Source organism: Anser cygnoides, chromosome 1 (assembly GCF_040182565.1).
Source record: "Anser cygnoides isolate HZ-2024a breed goose chromosome 1, Taihu_goose_T2T_genome, whole genome shotgun sequence".
NCBI classification, from domain to species: Eukaryota; Metazoa; Chordata; class Aves; order Anseriformes; family Anatidae; genus Anser; species Anser cygnoides.
In genome coordinates, this window is record NC_089873.1 from 69,457,933 (window position 1) to 69,480,304 (window position 22,372).

Below are 22,372 nucleotides of genomic sequence, written 5' to 3' on the forward strand. Positions count from 1 at the left end.
CACATTTGTCAACAAAGAATGTGGATTTAAATTTCCATTTCTGTAACATCTTTAAAATTCAGGATTTTTTTTTTCAATCTAAGGAACTAAAATAAATTAGCAGATAACAGATACAACAATACATACATAGTGAAGATTTTTGGTTTTTTGTTTTAAAGCACAGTGTTGTTTTAAAATTTTCATTTTGTCTTCTCTTTTAGACCTTTAAAACACTAGTTTTTGATATGCAGTTTTATTCAGCATTAGTATAGTTCACAACAAGACACATTACAGCTGCCATGTTTCGATATAAAATAAAATGTAACCCACAAACTTTAGTTAACTGCACTTGAATATAAGTTAAAATTAAATGTATCCAAAGCACCAGAAACTGGATTCATGTGAATTGCAAGGCTTTGCAAAAAAAAATGTATGTATTAGTACATTATTGGCTTCCATATCTATCTGCACGATGTATGTTTGCTCTTACCAAAAATAAATAAATTTTAAAAAAAGGTACATTTTTGCGATGTTCATTTTTTTATTTATTTTTTACCATCTGAAGTCCATTCAGATGAGCAATTTCAGAAGAGTTTAAAAAAAAAAAAGGAGTGGGCAGAGGTCAGGAAGCTGTTTTTTTCCATCAAATACAAAAAAAAAAAAAATGATGTTATTACCTCAGGAGAAGGTAGTTGAGTCACCACTGAATCACCAATTGTTGAAGTAAGAAGTTTGTCACCTAGAATATTTTCTAAATGTTCTGCCATAATTTCCTGTTGCTTAGGGCTGCAGTGATTCTCTAAAGACAGTATAACTGGATACTCAGATGCCTGAAAAATATAATTTGAAATCTATTATGATTAACAAATAAAAAAGGACTTATTGATTCCCCAAAATATCTTACAAAAAGCCCTTTTGTAGTAATTTGTATTTTTCTTTATTTCCAAAATATGTCAGTTGTTTCATGTTAGTAGCAAAATAAAAATCTCACAATATTTATAGAAAAGAGAAAGCACAGTTGAAACAGTAACTGTAAGTTCAGAGAAGAGAAAAAAATGCATCCTCAGGAAGTTAGGGGGAGTTGAAAAAAAAGGACAGGTCTACAGAGAATCGAAGATCAGTTAAGTACACAAAACTTCATTAAAGAAACCACACAGTATTTATGTTGACCTTTGGGAAGTGTATATTGAACTGTATTTCTACAATAATCAATAGAAAATATCAAAGGCATTTCACACACTGACTAATATTGAATGTGAAGAAATTAGTGAGAAAATAAGTGTTAAATCAGGCAAAAATCAGGCTGATTCAATTACACAGAGCAGACTACAAGATGATAGCAGAAAGCAACATTTCTCACAGACTTAATTACTCAGCTGATACACAGAGCTTCCAAAGAATGATACATTGGTTGCTGTGTGCCTGGAACAGCTTTTCTCAACAAATGAATTTACAAAGAAAAAAGAGAAATAACACTGTCATCTGAAGAAAAAAAAAAAAGGAAAGGAAAGAAAAAAAAAAGAAAGAAAAAAACTCACAAAGGAGGATAGGGCTAAAACCTAACAGACACACTAAAGCAAAAAAATGTTTAGGTTAATTTCAAAGGAGATTTGAAACATTCCTAGGTCTAAAAATATCAGTGATATCAATCTTCATCTCACAAACATGACTCTTTTGGTGCTTTTCAGAATTACAGAAATCTTCATTTCTTCAGACCTAATATCTGTTTTTGCTAAGAAGTTTTGCACCTAAAACGCATATCACAACTGCCCTTAAATACGTAATTTCATCCCAAATAGGAATTATCATATTGCTTAGATGACTTTTTAGAAGCCATGTAATGTTAAAAGTAATTTTTTGAAGAGGAAACAAGACACAAGGAAAACAGAAATCAAAATGACTGCAATTTTCACATGCATATTGGAAGAACCAAGCTTTGACATACTTTTGTACCTTAAATTTATCTCTGACCTATTTTAGTGATGGATCCTTTTTTAGATGGTATATATTTTAAATGACAATGAGAAACAACTGAAACACAAGGCAAAAATTGCTTTCAACTAAACATTAATTGTAGCCACTAGTTCCCTGTACATGACATAGATTTAAAATATTTCTCTGTTTTGCAGGGTAGGGTGCTTGCTTTGTGTAAAAATAAAATAAAATAAAATAAAATAAAATAAAATAAAATAAAATAAAATAAAAAATAAAATAAAAATAAAATTCCTCCATTGTATACACAGCTTTGGTATGAGAAGAAGGAAAATATTTTCTATTTGTTCATTTTTAAAAGGTAAAACTCTTATTATAAAATTGAAAGTCACAGTATTAAACAGTATTAAATGTTTCTTGTTTAATTTATAAGATATTAACTGAAATACAGTATTTCAACTATCCTTTAAATTTGTTCAGAAATCACTGTTTTCAGTGAACAAGCAATGCATTTTTTTTTTTATAATGTCACAAATTTTTCTTGGGACACTACTCCTTATTCTGACAACACTCAAGCAACACAGATGAAACTTGGGAAATCTAGTAAACTTTAAAGAATAGCTCAAATGAGACATCCATTTTGACTGTGTAAATAATTTTCATAAGTTGCCAGCAATACTAGTGGCTACAAAAAAAAAACAAATACTCTATTCAATCTTTGCTTGGGTAGGATCTAAACTGTCAGTTTATAAGGAAAGAACCATTTTACGTTTACTCTGTTTTTTACACTTTTTCACTGAGGATTTGCTCTTGACCACCTTCAGAAGCACACCTTAAGCTATACTGAAACTTGGTAGGAACTATTGTCTATCATTGTAATTTTATCATCTTTTTCTGTAACTTGTGCCTCTTAAATAACTTTTACATTACAGCTATATATATAATATACTGTGTAATAGCAAAAACAAGCAAACTAAATCTAATGTGTCATGAAGAACAGGGAAACAAAATCATATTTTTTTGTTTTTACTATCTTATAAAATCAAAAAATAATTAAATATATATAGAAATCAGAACAAACAAAAATATAGTTGTTTAAATCTGAAAATGCTATATTTATGTTTGTATAAAAATCCATATAAATGTATGACCATATGTATATACATTCACACACATAATGTAAAGGTAACCAGAATGCAAGTTATCTTAACTGTGTTTCAGAACTTCATTTGAGCATAAGTTTTGCTCAAAACCTATATAAGAGATTGAGACGGTATGAAAAGATCTCAAGCTTTTGCTGCTTTGCCAGAGACAGACAGAAGGGGCACTGACCTAATGAGTCTTCTTACAAAATACCTTTATCAGGCCTTGAAGTCAAAATAAAAGAAGAGTAAATGTAAACACATTAAATCTCAACTACAGCTATAGTTTAGCATTTTTCTCTGTTTTATAAATTCAAACATAGAATATAAGACAGAGTGACATCAACAGAAGAGTAAGTGAAATAAAGAAATGAAAAGATATAAGGAAGGAAAGCAAAATATTAGACTGATTTGGAGGTAGTTTTACAGTTTATATTCAGTCCTTGCTTAAATGATCTCAAGTGAGAATTCTACATAACAAACTGACTAAGATCTTCTGAATTCCTTGCACCAAGCTTGATTTAAAATCAACATCAGCAAAATACTTTTATCTTTCATTTATATACAGATTGCACAGTTTTCCCATAATTTAATTCAGTGATACCTGCTCCACAAGCACTGCCTCAGCTTTTGTTTTGTTTTGTTTTGTTTTTAACCCTGTAGAATATCAGACAGAGAGTATTTAATAAAGCAGGCTTTATTAAAACCACCATAGCATAGGCATACATAGCATAACATACATATACATACCGCAAATGCATACTTGTCTATCACATGAATCACAGAACAAAACGAAATTTTGCTCGTTAAAGTATGACCATGATACACAACAGGTTCATTGTTTGAGCCATCCCAGCAGTCAATTTCCAGGCAACGACATCCTTTTAAGAGAGCACTTCAAAAGAGCAAAAGAAACAATTTTGTGGTCAAAAGGAAAATACCACACTTTAATATATGTCCCTATATTCTAAGCACATTGAATAATTACAAATATACTGGTCTACCATCACAAGATGTAAATTCAATGAAATTATAAAAATATTAGACAGAGCTATATTTTCTGCTGTTTATCTTAGGGATGTTAGATAACACAATTTATTAGAGCGTTAAGAAGGAAGATACATTATCTGAATATCCTTCACTAAGGGATTAAAAAAGAGAGTCAAAGTTTTGAAGAAGGACTTTGGAATGCTGGTAAATGGTTGCTTAAAATAGAATAAGAAACAGTTGAAAGGACTTTGTATTTATTATTATTCCATGATTTTTCTGAAGGTTTGAGAGCCGTTATACTTAAAAATACCAGCATATCAGTATCACACTAACAAAGTCAGGTTGTGCTTGGTTGTTATGTAATTTAGTTGTTCTCCCCACACCTAGTTTCTAAGAGGAAGAGCTAAAGGTTCCTCAGTATCTTAAATTTACTGTTTGCATTTTTAATAAGTTAATGGCATCCCTTACATGTCTTGGGTTTCTAATATTTGGCTTGCTACCAATTTAAACATTTCTTGTAGACTGTTTTACCTTATTACCAACCTGTCCTTTACATGCTACCCTTTATACATTAAGAATATCTTAAATAGGCTTCTAGCTGGATATGCTCTAATTTTATCATTTTATGCTTTCTTTATACCAATAAGTAGATAAACAAGTGAATGGCTTTTATATCAGATTTGCAATTATTTTAAACAATATAGTATTTACCTCATATCATTTTAAATACTGTTAGAAACAGATTCACTAAGGTTTCTGATGGTTGCAAGCCATCAGAGAATTTCTAGACAGCAACCAAAAGACAAAAGTTCAGTTGAATGTTTCCAACGGCTTTCACTTCACTGAAGTAGTACCAAGTTATAGGAATGCTGGACACCTGTCTTCCAGATCTTCATATTTTCTGTCTCTCTTTGTTTTGCCTTTAATACATAACCCTTTTTCTACCTCTCTGTTTGTTTCGTCTAAATGCACCTTGGCCATAAGGCATTCTGGTTTCCTTTTCCTTTTGGAGTCACATGCTGCACATTCAAACCCTCCTGGCTACTATAGTGCCCACACAACACACCCCACCTACCCTTTTGTTTGTTTGTTTTATTTTTGTTTCTGTATTCTTAACTGACTTCATTGCAACAAACACTAATCACAGATAACCTTGACATACTCCACCATGGTATGCCTTCTATATTGATCAGAATAGAGTTGGCCCTGGAATTTTACATTTATTTCAGGAAGCTTTTAATTTTTGCATGGTATGTTGAGATTAAAAACTGGTTTAATCATATGCTGTGCTGAATACTATAGATTTAATTTGCTTTGAGGTAGATGTTATGTGCTGTAAGTGATAAAGTAGATTGTTTCCAGACTACGAACAGATGGCCTGGCAAATATACTGAAAAGTGTACACACAAAATAAAATACCACTCTCTCATTTTCCACTTTTGTCTGTGATGATTTTGTCCTTAACTGCCAAACAGCATTACATGTGAGTTAGTATTAATTTTTAAAAAGCCTAAGAATGTTTACAATATTGAAAAACAATATCTAAATACCTGATATATCCAAATAAATCACTGGGCCCTATTAGTTGGTCAGATATCAAGTAGGTGTTGTGAGAAGATGAAATAAAATAGTCACATAATGGGTGATTCATATCTTGGTAGACAGTCCGGTGATCTTTTTTAAATATTGAAGAATCTTCTGAGCTCATGTACCTTATAAATCCTTCAAATGACAACTGCCTTCTTTTCCTCACTGGAAAAAAAAAAAAAAAAAAGGAAAAAAAAAAAAGGGAGGTGTGAAGCCAGCCAAACTGATAGTTATATGTATCTGTGTACTTTCCATAATTTTTAGTAGCCAATTCTGAACTTTGTTAAAGGTTATACAGCATAACACTTTACTGCTACTTTAAAATTCATAAAAAATAACATGAACACAAACATCAGATGTGTACAATTCTGGAGCTGATGTGGTTCTAAATTAGCAGATGAAATAAATGTGTACTCATTTTTGTTCTTCTATGGACATCCGGAAGAAAAGATTGCAACAGTTCTAATTAAATGTAGAGGAAAATATTTGTTGTTGTTTAGTTTTGGAAAGTAACATGCCAGTCAGTGAACAAATAGATTTTTTTCTCAGTGAAAAAAAAAAAAATGTCAGATACTGTCAAAATAATCTTGCAGAAACTATGATTCCTAGTACCAAACATCTTCAATGGTGGAAAATCCCAAACAGATAATGATGAAATAATATTTTAATTAGAAGTATTTGAAATAAAAATAGCACCTTAACAAAATAAATGCCCACAAAAATGAATTGGAAATCAAGCTTATTATATTACTGCATCTACAACAAAACGTGTTAATTGCCTTCATATGCATGATAGTCATCCCATTTGTTTTGTTTCTTTTAACTGATTTAATGACAAACAGATCCATTATACTGCCAACTGCTGCTCCAATGTCATGCTTCAAATGTAATAATTTTGCAAATGATATAATCTCCAAAGTCAGCTTTGCTTCAAAACACAACCTAGTGTGAATTAGTCAGGGATTGTGTCCAGTTCTGGCTGCAAAATAACCTTATTTTTGTCACCATAGTAGGATAGTGATATTTAAGCAGTAATTAATCAGACATTACTTTATGCTAACAATAATTTAAAGAGATCAATCTATGCAAACTTTTGCTAAACAAACAAACAGACTATCTGAGCTATTAAATCTCAATACAGCTATTAAGAGTCATGATTTACAGGTTACAGTTGTAATTACCAATCTTCAGTATCATTCTGACTAGAAGTTTTATATCTAAATAAGACTTTACTAAAATTGTTCCGATGATGGCAACACAAAGAAAATAATTGTTTCTAAATTACACAGTTTTTGATCTTTGCAATGTTTTAAAATGCTAAACAGTAGTAGAAAATAAAGATGAAGTCTCTCCAGAGGTCATATGTATTTACATACATATATTGTTGTGCTTAACCATACAAATATGCGGGTTGGAACTAGATGATCTTTAAGGTCCCCTCTATCCCAAGATGTTTGATAATGATTGAAATGTTATTCCTACCAGAAGTCTGTCTAAGCTGTTCTTAAAGACTACCATTGACAATGAGTACACAGACTTCCTAGGAAACCATTTCAGCACCTAAGTAACCTTACTGTTAGAAAGTTTTTGATATTTTCCCTGAAAATTCCTCAGTGTCTAATATGTTTGTTCTGTTTTGTACTATTCCTTTCAGTTTTTTTCAGTCTCTTATACAAAAGAAGACTATTACACTTCCCCTTTCCTGAAGAAACAAATCCAATTCACTGCATTTTTCTGATTTTAGTTAGGCTTTCTTAAAATTCTGATGCTTTTCAAGTTCTCCTTCACCTCTTTCCAATTGGTGAATTAAGAAGGATTTCTTAATGCTGATGCCCGAAATAAAATGTAGGGTTTATTTTTTTTAGATCATCCATTTGTAAAGATCATAAATCTAAATTTAATAAGATGACTTTCTATTCCATCATCAAACTCATCAATGACATTGAAGTCTGGATCCTAACACAATGCTCAGTGAAACTGCAGATTGATGTAGCCTTTCATTTTGATGCCAAATCTTTGATGACTAACTTCTGAGAGTAATTTTGTAATGAGTTCTTTATATACCATATAGATATTTTGCCAGCTTCCTCAACTTGCTTTTTATAATGTAAGAATGCTAAAAAGTATGATTTTTCCCCTATTCACCAGTGCTGTTATTCTCTCATAGAAGGAATTTGGATACAGTTTCTTTATGGACTATCCCTCCTATCCCTTACCATGTGAGAGGTTATTATATATTCATCATTTGTTTCATTTGTCTAGTTCCATGGAATTTCTCTAACACAGATAGTACACTTGATCGTTCCCAATCCATCTTCCATTCTCCATGTGTTTTCAAAGGTAAGCTCTTATAGCTTGTTACGGTCAATTTTCTAACTCACGGACTTGTCAACTTGTCTTCTCTGATCTGACTAAGTCATTTTAACATGTTCCACTCTTCTTTTTCCATATTTTTGACTGAAATCTTACTGTGGTCTCATTAATAGTAATAGCCACCTGATTGTACTTAGGTAGTGAGTGGATCAAGTATTTCCTTGATCTTTCTTTTAACTGACATATTTACAGAATTACCTTGATGTCTATTGATAGTTGTATCTCGTTTAGCATCTTGACTGTTTCGATATATCCACATGTTCATGTTATATTGTTTTAGGCGTAGCAATAGGATTAAGTTTCTACTTTCTGGGTCTCTAAGAAATGGAGGGAGGGGGGTTGTTTTTGTTGTTGTTTTTTACATGTTGCTCAAAATAGAATACGATCGAGCTGCTTGTTTTATCTGTTGTGAATTACATGAATACTAGACTTAATTCCTTTGAAGAGAAAGTTTTTCATCAACAGTATTTGATTTTAACTACTATTTATTTTTCAAGCCCTATGTTGTTCTCTGTGAAACTGCAAGTTGTGCAACTCTTTTTTTTTTCTTTTTCCATTTCTTATTTACTAATTTATATATATATTTACAGTTATCTTTTAAATTAATGAAAAATACCGAGTTTCCAAGTTTTTGGTTATTTTCTTAATTATTTTTAATAATTTTTGGCTAGTCTTGTCATTAATAAAAGATAAGTCTTCTCATGAAGAGAACTTATGTTTACATAAATACCATCATGACTACAATCTCCTAAAAGTGAAAATATTACTTTGTAAGGTAAATTTTTGTTACTTTGTTAGCCAACATATAAGCTCTTTGGCTTCAAATTTCATTTTATTTCTGTAATCAATGGACTAAATATATGTATATAATTATTTATTTATTTATTTGTATAGCTTATCACAGCCCTTGAATTACATTTTTTACACCTCTTTTTTCCAGGGTTGGTAGTTGCTGTCTCTGAATAGCATGCAATTAAACTCATGTTTCTGAGGAACCACCGAAACTCCAAGCAACTTTGTAAATCAGTAAGACCTATCTGTAAGCAGGAAGAAAGGGGCTTTGCATCTAACAAATCTGGCAGCATATATGCAAAAGAGCATCATGTGAACATAAATGGCATACCATCTGCTAAAACAATTTTTCAGAGAACACCTGATGTTTGGTAAAAATATCATAGTTTTTATAGCTGAAGATAAAAGACGACTTAATTTTTTTATTATTGCTGCCATTACCTCATACCTCTTTTACCAGTGGAGGAAAACTACTGGGTTTCTTTAGAACCTTGTCTGATGAAGATACCAAAACCAGTTACGACTGGAAGGGGCTGCTTTTTAAGTTCTGATGAACAGCACAATCATACTATTTTCTGTCCATTTACTGCTTCTACCTTAAGAGAAATGGGAATACATCTTAATAAGTATTCCACAGTGAATAGATACTTTAATCAAGGCCTTATGTGTCTCCTCTAGAGGAACTTCAGCTTTTATCTCCATTAAGATCCTTTAGCACTAATTAGCAAACACACTTCTATTTGGTGCTGAAATAAAAAGTGAAAGCAAGGAAAGACTTCTGTCTTCTTGTAGCTTCTTATTTACAAAGTTCAATGCTTTTTTCTTCCCTTCCCCTTTGGCTAGTCTGAAATAAAATGTATTAATTATTTTTTTTCCAAAGATAATTGTAGTAAAATAGTTTGTTTGTTTTTTCCCCCATTCTTCCAGTTAAGGTAAATTTCAGCACTGCCATATATGTAAATAGAGATATATTAGAGAGGAATTATAGACATATCCTGAGTATTTGAGAAACATATTAAATTACATGCCTATGCTTTTTAGAGTTTATTACCTTATGCTTTCTTAATTATTTATTTTAGAACTTCTTTGAAAGCATTTTTCTTTCTTCGTGGAACAAAGAAACATCTTTCATAAGATGTTTGGCAAATATTGCTAAAATATTGTATTTATCTGTACTGGATGTAGATAGTACACTTACAAAAAGAAAATTAAAGAGCATATTAATAAATACAAAAAAAAGAGCAAATTAATAATACATTCTAGATCACTCAATTTGTTTATCTGACAGATGTATCAAGCTTACATAGTTATGTACAAAGTAAGCATGTTTTTAAGGCAGAATTGCAATTTTGACCTTGTTTTGTACTTCCTAGAAAGGAAATACACTGATAGGAGCAGAGTCTTTGAATAGCACTACTATGCAAATATGAACAGAATGTACCTTCCAACTCTCACTGCACCTTTCATCCCACCCATGCAAATATTGAATAATTAGCAACAATTAAAAAACAAGCAAACAAACAGCAAACCAACAAAAAGCTATACTAAACTTTAGAAAGATAAAGTGTCTTTGGCTGGCATAACATGGTTTCTTTAATCTCAATTATCTGAGAGTTCTATATGAAATTAATAATAAAATGGAGAAAGAACAATGTTTGTGTAGAACAAAATTGACATTTGGATTTTAGCAAGAGGCAACTGTCAGGTGTGATTCATATATTCACCACTTCCATGATCACTTCCATACATTGAATCACAGTATCACACAGTATCACAGATTTCTAGGTTGGAAGAGACCTCAAGATCATCGAGTCCAACCTCCGACCTAACACTAAGTACTCCACTAAACCATATCGCTAAGCTCTACATCTAAACGTCTTTTAAAGACCTCCAGGGATGGTGACTCCACCACGTCCCTGGGCAGCCCGTTCCAATGCCTAACAACCCTTTCAGTAAAGAAGTACTTCCTAACATCCAACCTAAAACTCCCGTCGCAACTTTAGCCCATTCCCCCTCGTCCTGTCACCAGGCACGTGGGAGAACAGACCAACCCCCACCTCTCTACAGCCTCCTTTAAGGTAACTGTAGAGAGCGATAAGGTCGCCCCTGAGCCTCCTCTTCTCCGGGCTGAACAATCCCAGCTCCCTCAGCCGCTCCTCGTAAGACTTGTTCTCCAGACCCCTCACCAGCTTGGTCGCCCTTCTCTGGACTCGCTCGAGCACGTCCATGTCCTTCCTGTAGCAAGGGGCCCAAAACTGAACACAGTACTCAAGGTGCGGCCTCACCAGAGCCGAGTACAGGGGCACAATCACTTCCCTAGACCTGCTGGCCACGCTGCTTCTTATACAGACCAGGATGCTGTTGGCCTTCTTGGCCACCTGGGCACACTGCTGGCTCATATTCAGCCGACTATCAACCAATACTCCCAGGTCCTTCTCAGCCAGGCAGCTTTCCAGCCACTCATCTCCCAGCCTGTAGCTCTGCTTGGGGTTGTTGCGCCCCAGGTGCAGGACCCGGCACTTGGCCTTGTTGAACTTCATACAGTTGACCTCAGCCCATCGCTCCAGCCTATCCAGATCCTCCTGCAGAGCCTTTCTGCCCTCGAGCAGATTGACACACGCACTTAGCTTGGTGTCATCTGCAAACTTACTGAGGGTGCACTGGACGCCCTCATCCAGATCATCAATAAAGATATTAAAGAGGACCGGCCCCAGTACCGAGCCCTGGGGGACACCACTAGTGACCGGCCTCCAACCAGATTTGACTCCATTCACCACAACTCTCTGGGCCCGGCTATCCAGCCAGTTTCTAACCCAGCGAAGCGTACACCAGTCCAAGCCCCGAGCAGCCAGTTTCTTGAGGAGAATGTTGTGGGGAACGGTGTCAAAAGCCTTACTGAGGTCAAGGTAAACCACATCCACAGCCTTTCCCTCATCCACCAAGCGCGTCACTTGGTCATAGAAGGAGATCAGGTTCGTCAAGCAGGACCTGCCTTTCATAAACCCATGCTGACTGGGCCTGATCGCCTGCTTGCCCTGCAAGTGCCGCGTGATGACCCTCAAGATAATCTGCTCCATGAGCTTTCCTGGCACTGAGGTCAAACTGACAGGCCTATAGTTCCCCGGGTCTGCCCTGCGGCCCTTCTTATAGATGGGCGTCACATTGGCTAGCCGCCAGCCAACTGGGACCTCCCCCGATAGCCAGGACTGCCGATAAATGATGGAAAGCGGCTCGGCCAGCTCCTCCGCCAGTTCTTTCAGTACCCTCGGGTGCATCCCATCCGGCCCCATCGACTTGCGCACATCCAAGCTCCGTAGCAGGAATCCTTCAGTCAAAAATGCAAGCTTTAACACACACACACACAAATCTGTTAATGCAGTATTTTGCCATTAGAAATTTAAATTGTATAATAAAAATGGAAGAGCAATGTATTGCATGCTGTTCCTGAACTAAGTACAGTATCTTAAGAGAGACAATTTAGGGTTATGTCTCTTAATGATATTGAAAAGTCTTCTTTCTGTGGACACAAATGTTAAGGATGGACAAAATGTTATCAATGGATTTATCAATGTTGTGCACCTCTAGTCACTGCTTTTATGATTATCTTGACATACCAAAGTTACCAAGTTTATCAGGTAACGGTTGATGCTATTAGCAAACCAGTCAATCAAGTGTCAAAATCTGCTCTTTTCCCTTTCTGTAATATATAGGACAAGGCGGGCAGATGAATCTAACAGATCACCCTGATGAAGAATATTCTATATCAAATTCAGCATGACAGTTGCACAAAATGGTCTATCACAACACCATATGAATCAACTATCATGTCAATCATATCTGAAACTTTCCACTAAGTATGTTTGAGTAGGAGTATTTGTTCAGTCAAAGAAGCATGAACAATGCTCCTTTGGAGCATGAACAGCTATTATTTAATTCAGAGAGATTATTTCCAATTACAAGATAAACAATTTTCTCACAGATGAAGAAACAAACAAGAATTTGGCTTAGAATCTTAAACCAGAAATTAAATAAAAACTATAGAAACTTTATTTGATATTTACAAGCATGTTTTGTAACTGAGTAAAGATTCTTGGTCCTTTAGCTTCTTTATAGCTATTAACTTTCCCATCAGAATAAATCATTCACAACAAAACAAAAAAAAAACACTTTCAAATTGGTAGCTTTTTTTTGTAATTACTTGGGAAACACACTAGTTTTCAGAAAGACTAGGATACATTTAATAAAATTTGTTCTAATTTAAAAGGCAATTTCAGAAATAATAGTAAAAAGAATCAAAAGTTTTGTAGCTATTGTTGGACAGTGAGTGACTCATTGAAACACCTAATGCCTTCTGCTTTTTGTTGAACAAGTGATCCAGTTTCTTCTTTCCAAAACAGTGGGGATGGGAAGCATACATATTCCAGGGTTATCATCCCAAAAGGAAGATTTTTCTCCTTCTTGGGCTTATTACTAATTTTCCTTAACCAGTTACTGATCCCACCCAGTATCAAAGACTGGGAACCAAATGAAACCAATACAGCTAAACATCTGATAATCAACTTCCACCGAACAAAGTAACAGCTTCCAATAAAATGTACTTAGCTCTAATTTCCTTTTCTCAGCTTAGCTGCAAATTTTGTCTCTAGTTATGTTCAGGAAAACTCAGCAGAAATGCAACAGCACAACTTTAAGCAGACTTCAACAGTTGAAGTATATGCATATTATCAATTTAACGAATCACTCATCTCACAGTTCTTATGATTCAGATCATGATGCAAGATATTACTGAAATCTGGAAGAATCCAGCTCGAGCTTCAGATTTCAGGCTGAATTACCAGTGCTAGCTGCTTAGATAGCTTCCTTCTATTGCAACACAAGAAATGTCATGGATTCCCTGAGAAATACATGTGAAACAGCATGAAAAAACAACAACAACAACTATAAAACTGCTAGTCAGTGCTGGCAGTTTGCAAGGGAGAAATACAGAAAAGCTGTTTAGGCATACAGAAATGGTGTTAAGAAAGCCAAAGTTAAACTAGTTTTTGAAATTGTCATGGGAGAACAGTGGCAACATGGAGAATTTTTATTGCTGCATTTTCTGTGTTTTAAAAAGGAATATGTGGGCTTGGTGTTGAATGGGGCGGGCGGTTTATTGACAGCAAATGCAGATAGGGCTAGAGTACGCAATACTGTCTTTTTCTTTTCATCAACTAAGTGTAAGCTTTGTGCCTACAGACAGGGTTCAAGGAGAAAAGGAACTACAAGCAGTGGAAGGGGATAAAGTCAGAGATTACTGTAGACAGCTTGGCACATAAAAACCCATGGTACCAAAAGCAATGCATCTGAAGGTGCTGAGGCTGTTGGCTGTTATCATTGCAAGACCATTCTCTATTATCTTTGAAAGGTCATATTATCAGGGGAGACCACCATGACTGGAGAAAAACAAATGTTGCTCTCTTTCTCAAGAAGAGCGAGGACAACTCAAGGAACTACAGGTTGATCAGCCTAGCTTACATCCATGGAAAAACAATATTGCTCTTAGAAGCCATTTCTAGGCACATTAAGGAAACTGTGGATCTCTGTCCTTACGCAGTTTTAAGATTTGATTGAAAAGAGCCCTTGAACAGAAAGGTGTAACAGGTATCCTCCTGAGGTCCCTTTGTATCTGAACAATTTCACGACTGTGTGTTTAGAGACCTACCCTTATAAGCTGATTAGAGAACAAAACAGAAATAGCATTTCAGGTTGGGAGAACATAAATAATTAATGACAGCTTTAACCCCAATAACATGGCTAACGACACCGTTAGAAACATGATGGGACAGATAGATAATCAGGTTCCATGCTTGCCAAAAACGCGGATCCACTACATTTTGCGAGACTACTTTGATGCATTCCTGATATTCTTACTAATGATATCTAGCTGAGATCAAACCAGAGTGTAAGTGTCCACGGTTTTAGTCATACTCAATAAAGACAAAGAGATATAACCTTCTCAGTAGATATATCCTTAGAATTTGTTTTCCTCTTTTAAATCTCTGTATTAAATTACTTCCACAGTAACTTTCTGCCAGATAACACTCAAATGCAGACAGCTTGCTAACAAAACAAAATTTATATTAAAGTCCAAAACATATTTGTCTAATTATTTAAACAAAATGATTGTTGCTAAAGCTAAAAAATCAGTCTGACTTCCTAATAATGGTCATTTACAATACTCAGTGGGCATTAAAAAAATGAGTGCAGTAGATCAGCTCATCTACTCTATGAAAATTGTATTTTGTTTGAAGCAAACAACATGTAGTTTTTGGACAAGTCTGTAGCAACAAGAAGTAGGAATGACTGAGTTGGTCAAGTGCTATTGCTGAGCAATATACTGTGTAAATTTATTGTGCTTTATTAATGATTTCTTGTTTTATCATATTTGTAATGTTTAAAGATCTAAATTGCAAATAACATTTTGTACATATGCTTATAAATGGTATACAACAGACATAATTATAATACTCTTGCTTACATTAGTTTTCTTTAAAATTTCCAATTTGTATAGTCAGATGAGTATTCAAGAATATAAACACAGTCACTGACAGAAGCACAAAAAAAAAAAAGAGCTATAAATCAAATGCTTAACCTATGCATACCTTCTTCAACAGGTTCATACTTCAAAATGATTTCTAAGGCCCTTATTTCAGAATCTTCAGTCTGAAATTGTTCTTTTTTCAGAAATTCAATGAGCTCAGTGTCAGCTAGAATTTTGCGGTTTGGAGAGTAAGCACAGAAAAGTTCATGAAATTCAGTTCTGTGTACCATAGTTCGATAAATTGCCCTGAAATCTTCTATGTTAATAGTATGGACCTTCCGCTTGTCAACTGTTTTCTGAAGAAAAAAAAATCAAAACAGTCAATACAAAGATATAAAACAATACAAAGACGCACATAAAAAGTCTATTATAACACTATAAGAACTAGAAAAATAGAGAAAGCTTAAGGCAACAGTGACTGCGGTACATTATCAAATGATATTTTCCTTCAATATGCAAGATTTAGATTTGACTTTCTGTGTTAGATGTATTTTATACACATTAAAAAATACCATATGACATAGTTGGCATCTAAGTAATCAAAGTACATTAATATATAACCCATGCAGTATTAAGACATTATATAAAACTGCACTAAAATGCTATGCAGTACAGTAAATCTTCAGCATAAAGTTATCAAGTGGAAAATATGTTTAATATAATACCTCTTCAACAGCAATTTAAACCATATTGTAAGTATAATCCTTTAAATTTACATACAACATGCAGCAAGTTGTAATCTGAAAAATGAAATAAGGATGAGCAAATTTTCATGAGATCAAAGTCTTTTAGTATGTCAAATAAGAAAGACTGTATAAGTTTGGAGCAATTATACTTTATAATAACCTATGACATTGTGTTCTATTCTTAACTAGACAGAATATTTAACTCAGATTAATTATTCACACTTTTAGAATTCTTAAACTGTAAACTTGTTTTCATAAATAGAGCTTACAAAATGTTAGCACATTAATTAATTTCAGTGCTTCAGTATAAAAGCCACTAGAAAAATCAAAAGGGCAAAAGAAGTTGAGTAGAATAATATTTTTTTACCATTTCTGCTATTAACATTTCTCTCAGGCTTAACAATGTTGTCTACCCTTTAAATTTTGTAAATATGTAACTGTGCATATGAAATACAGATGTTTCCAGTAGTTTAGCTTGTATTGGTCTTGAAAGTTTTTACATTAAGACAAACTTCAGAAATTTCACAAAATTCACAAAAATGGTCACAAAAATCATACCCAAATGGTAATTAATTGCCCCATTGATTACCTCCATAAGCTAATCAACATTCATAATTGTTGGCTCCTTAAACTAAGACTAACAAGGAGGCTGGATTTCAGTACCTAATAACATGGCACCTACTATGGTTAGCAGAGCTTCCCCAGAAGTGTGCATAAGCATAAAATGCCTTCCTTGAGTTCTGTCTGCTCTTTGATTAAGAGTTCTGATTACCACTGAATTAGATTAATTTTGAAGAGACACCATAAAAACTAAAAGATGAATGTTACATTACTAGATTCTGTCTATGCAGTACAGCACCCACTGTACTTGTCTGAACAAGTACAACAATAAGCAAGAATACATTAGATAACTAATACAAGCACATAAGATTATTATTATTTTTTTTAATTACATATCAGTAGTGAAGTATTTGCTTTGAGTTTGTGGAAGAGAACAATCACTTCTAATGAAACGGAAGAAAGATAATAATTCACTACAAATGCTAATAATACACTTTTCTTTACTGAATGGAAAATCTCACATCTCAGGTTGATATCATGGATCTGTTTTTGAATATCTTTAAGAAAACTGGAAATTTACTAATAACTGTTAAATAAAAAAAAAGAAAACATCAACTCATTTTAGAATTAAGCAACTTATCAGGACTCAGGAGACCTTCTCTTAGGTACTGGCACAAAATGAAGCTGGCTAAAAAAAATAAATTTTCTATTTTATTGTATTTTTCTGAAACATAGACAATAATACTAAGCAGGGGTGCTTTTGAAATTGAAGTTATGAAAATCACTTCAAAATATTAAAAAAAAAAGATTGTTATAAAAAAAGTTGTTGTTTTTATTCTTATTTTTGTTGGGTTTATTGTTCTTATTTTTATTAATGCGTATCAAATCTTTGCTATCCAGAAAAACAAGTATCTTGACACAGACTTAGTTCTGAAAACTATAATAAAATTTATTATTCCTTAAAAATCTTTATGTTCATAATTGTGATATTGCCAATGGAGCACTACAGTAAAATAAATTTAACGAGAATAAAACAACAACAGCAGCAACAAAAGCAGATTACTTTTTAAAAACTATGCTTCTTATAAAATGGATTTTTTTTCATGTATAACCATTTGATTAATTACCAATGTATAGTTACTGACAGCGATGGCAGTAAAATATCCTTCCAGATTGCTTTGAATTTTACATACTATTATACTGATGGGTAATTTCAGCACCAAAACTATTGTCAATACTCTTAATTCTGAAAAAGCAAAGAAAACATGGCTGCACTGCTAAGAACAACTATATCAGACTGTATATTATCATATTGACTTTCAAGTTCGACTGTTTCAAGTTTAACAAGTTCAATCAGACTTGTTCCATACAGGTCATTTCCTCAATTATTCTCTTTACTTGCAATTGATCAACTCTCTTAAATTTCTATCAGAAAGTGAAGTAGGTGGAAAATAAAAGACAACAATGAAAAATAGTTTCAAGTTCTCATGAGATTGTCAAGGTTAGCAATTCTCCCAGTGCCATGCAAATTCAAAAATTGTGGGCACAACCCCCATGTTTACCAAGGATCGCGCTCACACTGCTTTTACCTTGGCTAGACAAGGCAGAGAACAATGACACAACAGGATAAAATGAGAAAATCCTAGTGCTTTCCTGCTGCCTGCCTGCCTATCAGCATGACATGACCTAAAAGTTTGGGACTGTCCAGAGCTAGTTCTCCTCTTTCAAATCTGGACAGAATTTGCCAACCAATTTACAAAATTGTCACATAGAAATTACAGATATATATGTAACCATTTAGTTTCATTTCTTTAGGAAAACACCTTTACCAAACCTTTTGGTTAAAAAATGAGCTAAAAAGAAAATTCATACATCTTTTGAGTAATCTTTTGAGTAATTACTAGAGCAGACCTGAAGAACATGAATCCTCAATATGTCAAAGACACAAATGTAGCCTTCATAGAAAACTCTTTAAATGTTGCTGTATTTTAAGTCCACATCCTTCCCCCAGGGTTAGAGTGCAATGGATGGATGGGACATCCAGGCACACCTCTTACATACTTCACAAGAGAGGTATGGTGGAATTGAATAAGAAAGTGTGCTGGAGCTATGTCAACTTGAAGCTGGAACAGATCAGACATCTCCATTTTGTTGTTCTGGCAAGAGGATTGTTAAGAAGTCACTCTAATGGCTCTGACCAGCATCAGACAGGCACTGCTGGGCTCATTAGCTTGATCACAAAAGCAGCCACATAGGATGAAGCCAGAATATTTACATTTTCCTCCAGTGAGGCCTAGTTACAGAACAGTTGGTTACCAAGACTTACATATTTTTTATCACTCAACACTACTTTGGTGTGGTGAAGCACTGGTAGTAATGCAACCACTCAGTTATCTGTTTTACACAGAAACAAAAGAGCTGGATGTGGCAAATTATTTGCTGATTTTGCACACACCCTACTACCATACCAACATGAAATTCACTTCTTGAAACGCTAATTTAAAAAAAAAAAAAAAAAGGAGATAAGCAAATATAAGGCCCTTGTGTAACTGGCCTTCTAAATTTATTTATTTTCTAAATCTACATATTCCTCACCTTGAAAACATGTTTCACATGAGCAACATCAAAAGTGACATGCAGTTTTTCAAGCAGCTTCATTGTGCTGTCTAAATCAATCTTCCCATTCATGAACTCATCCTGAATGATGTTCAAAAACCATGTACAAGAGATCACATTAAGGAAACATCTGCCCCATGTCATTGTCTCTTAGTGGGGGGGGCAGGGTTAGAGGTTTAAATATTTGAACCTAAAAAGCTTGCATATTTTTCTTCTCATACTCAAACCTCCTTTTTTTCTGATTTCTGATAGCAGGTCATGGGGTGTGCAGAAACACATTGCTCCACACCCAGAGACCCTGAGGAGTAAGAGTGACAGAAAAGAGCCAAAGAAAGTCACAGGGAGGGTACGCAGGAAAACGAAAGGTAGTCAGGGTGAAGAAAGGGCTGTAGTGAGAGAAAGGAAACGTGGGGAGGCCAAAGGGATCAAGCTGCCATAGGGGACAGTTGGAAGAGGGGTGTCCACAACAAGCAGCAGTGCCTCGAGGGCGCCTGGCACCCTGCCCACCCAACAGGCCTAACCGGCCCCAGCTGAACCTCCTCTGGTCCCATATGGGCTTAGGGTGGGCCTGGGCCTTGGGGCAGGCATGGGCAGAGGGAGGTTACATAATGGCAGCTGTCACAAGGAAGAGCAAGGAGAGGAGGAGGATATCTGTTCTCCTCCATGGCAGCTCCACATTGCCTGCTCTGGTCTCTTCACTCCAGTGGTGTTGGCAGCGTTTGGTAGAACATCACTTCGGCTTGCTCCAGCTCCCAGCAGGCCCCTTTCCCCTCCCTCGCACCCCTCTGCCCCTGCTGGGGCCCCCAGCACCCTCCCGGCTCTGTCCCCAGACTGAGCCCCCTGCTTGGGCTGGCCCCGGGTGCTGCTGTGAGGTCACAAACTGCGGGGCCCTGGAGCAGGGCCCTGCCCACCGCTGCTCCCCACACCCCACCATCTTGTGGTTTTGCCCTCAGGCTCCCTGTGCCCCCTTCCCTCACCAGTGGTGCCCTGACCTTTGCTTGGCCAGGACTCCCAGCATGAGCGTGAAGCAGGGTGAGCCGGAGAAGGTGTCCCTCATTTGCAGACTGCTGCACCAGTCCCCTCCTGGGGAGTTTGGGCAGGTTGTCCAAGACCTCTATGCTCTGGTCAAAGATGATGAGCTGGTGAGGCAGGAGGCTACCCACGCTGGTGCCCATCACAACAAGAAAAACTTCACCCCTGTCCAAGTAAATGGGAGCACTGTGCTATTGACCCACTACAATGATTTAGGGGGAAACCGCTTCTTTTACCCCCAAGACAAATTCTCTTTTGAGTTTGACCATTTGAGTGGAATAACCAGCAAAACCTATTTGCACAGCGTGATGTTAGATGAGGAGGAGCTGTGGAGAGGAGCCCTCCACAAGGGATTGAACACCTATGTGAACTGCTACTTTCCAGCAGGGAACTGCTGCGTGTTCAAAAAATCCCTGGGCAAAAGGCAGATGTTTGTGTCCTGCATTGAGGCTCATGAGTACCAGCCCTTAAAACACTGGAACAGCCTTTGGAAGTCTGACTGGACTTTTGCCCTGACTCCAATTATGACTCGGGTTACAGGGGTATTTCTTCTCCAGTTACACTACTTCAAAGATGCTAACCTCCATGGTACCATCAGAAAGTCTGTAAGTGAGTCTCTGCATGTGATAGACCGAAATCAGTTTGTCTCAGATTTTGTGAAGTTCGTGAAAACTGAAGATGACAAGATTCATACTGCTATTCTGCAAAACATTCAGGCCTTGTCAGAGGATATGTGGAGGAAAGATCTGCGAAGGAAACTCCCTGTTACTCGTACTTTTATGAACTGGAATGAGCTGTTGAAAAATTATCATCGAAAGACCAATGTCTCCAATAAAGTACCTGCATAATTACCGAATTGCACTGTACGATACAGTGGCATAAATAAATAGAGAAGGACGAAACAGAATTGTTATGTAGTTGATCTATTTCTAGATCGCTCAGGAGTGCAGAAGCTGTCATCAGTCAATTACCACTTTGAAAATCGTTTGCTGTTTTTTTTGTTGCCTTTTATTTTTTTTTTTTTTAACTTTCCTGTACTTTTTAACTGCTTCTAGAGGTACTAGCAATGGTCACTGTCAAAGGCAGTACACTGCTACCGGTGAGCCAGCAAGCAAACTGTTACTGTCCCTTGTAATTTTCTTCAATATTGTATGTACTTAACCTCATACTATTTGTAGCATCTCTTATAAGGAAATTGGTAAGGTAGGCTGGCAAAGATATGGAGGTGCTATTACTAGATTTTTTTTAGTGATATTGAAGCCCAGGAAATTCAGCCTTCAAGCTTTACTTGTGCATACCTCTCTGTATGCACGAGACATCCCTAAAAAAGTATCATGAACAAAGAGAGATCAGTATATAGGAGGAATAAATTTCTTGTAGCTAGCACAGAAAATACGGGACTGAATTAGGAATGTGTGCTGGGTGTTGCCTATCAGTCATCACACAATAAAGAAAGCAATGCTACTTCTCCCAGTTTTCAAGCAAGTTTTCAAGTGTTTATTACAAATTGCAAAGGAGTGTGATCCACTGCCATTTTTTCTAGTATGAAACAGTAAAATACATCCATGTATTGCTACTATGGTGGTATTCAGACAACCAGTTAATCCTGTTCTGCAAAAGTGGCTATAAAGATATAAAAGTTTTTACCTAGAAAAGTTAGAGCTGTAGTAAAAAAAAAAAAACAATGGGGGGGAGGGGGGGGTTGAGGGGAGGAGGGGCAGGGCAGAGTAAGAAGGACAGCGTGGAAAGTGCAGGAGAGGACCAGAAACTGTATGGGAACCTTCAGCATTATGCAGATGTATCGGGGCTATCTCCTCAACAGCTACTTCAGATGACAAAAGTGGCAACAGCACATAAGAGATAACTTCAAAATCAGCAGCAAAGCTAAGTATACTGGGCATTTATGTTACATCAGCTAGTTTATTATATTTTGTGTGTGAATATAATGAGTTTCACAACCACATATTCTAGCAGTATTTTGTCTTATTTTCAAGCTCTGACAGTGATACTTTGCTAACGTTTATTTCAATAAATTGCCTACTGCTTGCTGTTGTCTGTAAACATACCTTTTAATTAGTTCTATTAGAAACAAAGTTTGATTT

The 22,372-nt window shown here is 35.6% G+C and overlaps 2 protein-coding genes across 8 annotated transcripts in view; one reads left to right on the forward strand and one right to left on the reverse strand.

Moving 5' to 3' along the window:
* PLCZ1 (phospholipase C zeta 1) overlaps positions 1–20,416 on the reverse strand; it is a 53,221-nt gene extending 32,805 nt beyond the window's left edge. For 3 of the 7 annotated variants that reach the window (XM_066999264.1, XM_048048587.2, XM_048048585.2), the window contains exons 1-5: positions 19,218–19,551; positions 15,437–15,671; positions 5,594–5,795; positions 3,804–3,948; positions 657–809 (exon numbers count right to left, since the gene is read on the reverse strand). In XM_066999264.1, the coding sequence (XP_066855365.1) occupies positions 657–809; positions 3,804–3,948; positions 5,594–5,795; positions 15,437–15,671; positions 19,218–19,382 (900 nt within the window). In that variant the 5' untranslated portion in view covers positions 19,383–19,551. Of the gene's footprint in view, positions 1–656; positions 810–3,803; positions 3,949–5,593; positions 5,796–15,436; positions 15,672–19,217; positions 19,554–19,843 lie in introns of those variants that run through there. The other 4 variants (XM_048048583.2, XM_048048584.2, XM_048048588.2 and 1 more) reach the window with 4 other exon arrangements.
* CAPZA3 (capping actin protein of muscle Z-line subunit alpha 3) lies at positions 20,255–21,238 on the forward strand. The gene has a single exon (XM_013172912.3). The coding sequence runs from the start codon at positions 20,255–20,257 to the stop codon at positions 21,116–21,118; it is 864 nt and encodes a 287-aa protein (XP_013028366.2). The 3' UTR covers positions 21,119–21,238.
* Positions 21,239–22,372: the final 1,134 nt, after the last annotated feature.

Coding starts and splice junctions, on each gene's coding strand:
- CAPZA3 (XM_013172912.3), top strand. CDS start 20,255: ATGAGCGTGAAGCAGGGTGAGCCGGAGAAGGTGTCCCTCATTTGCAGA.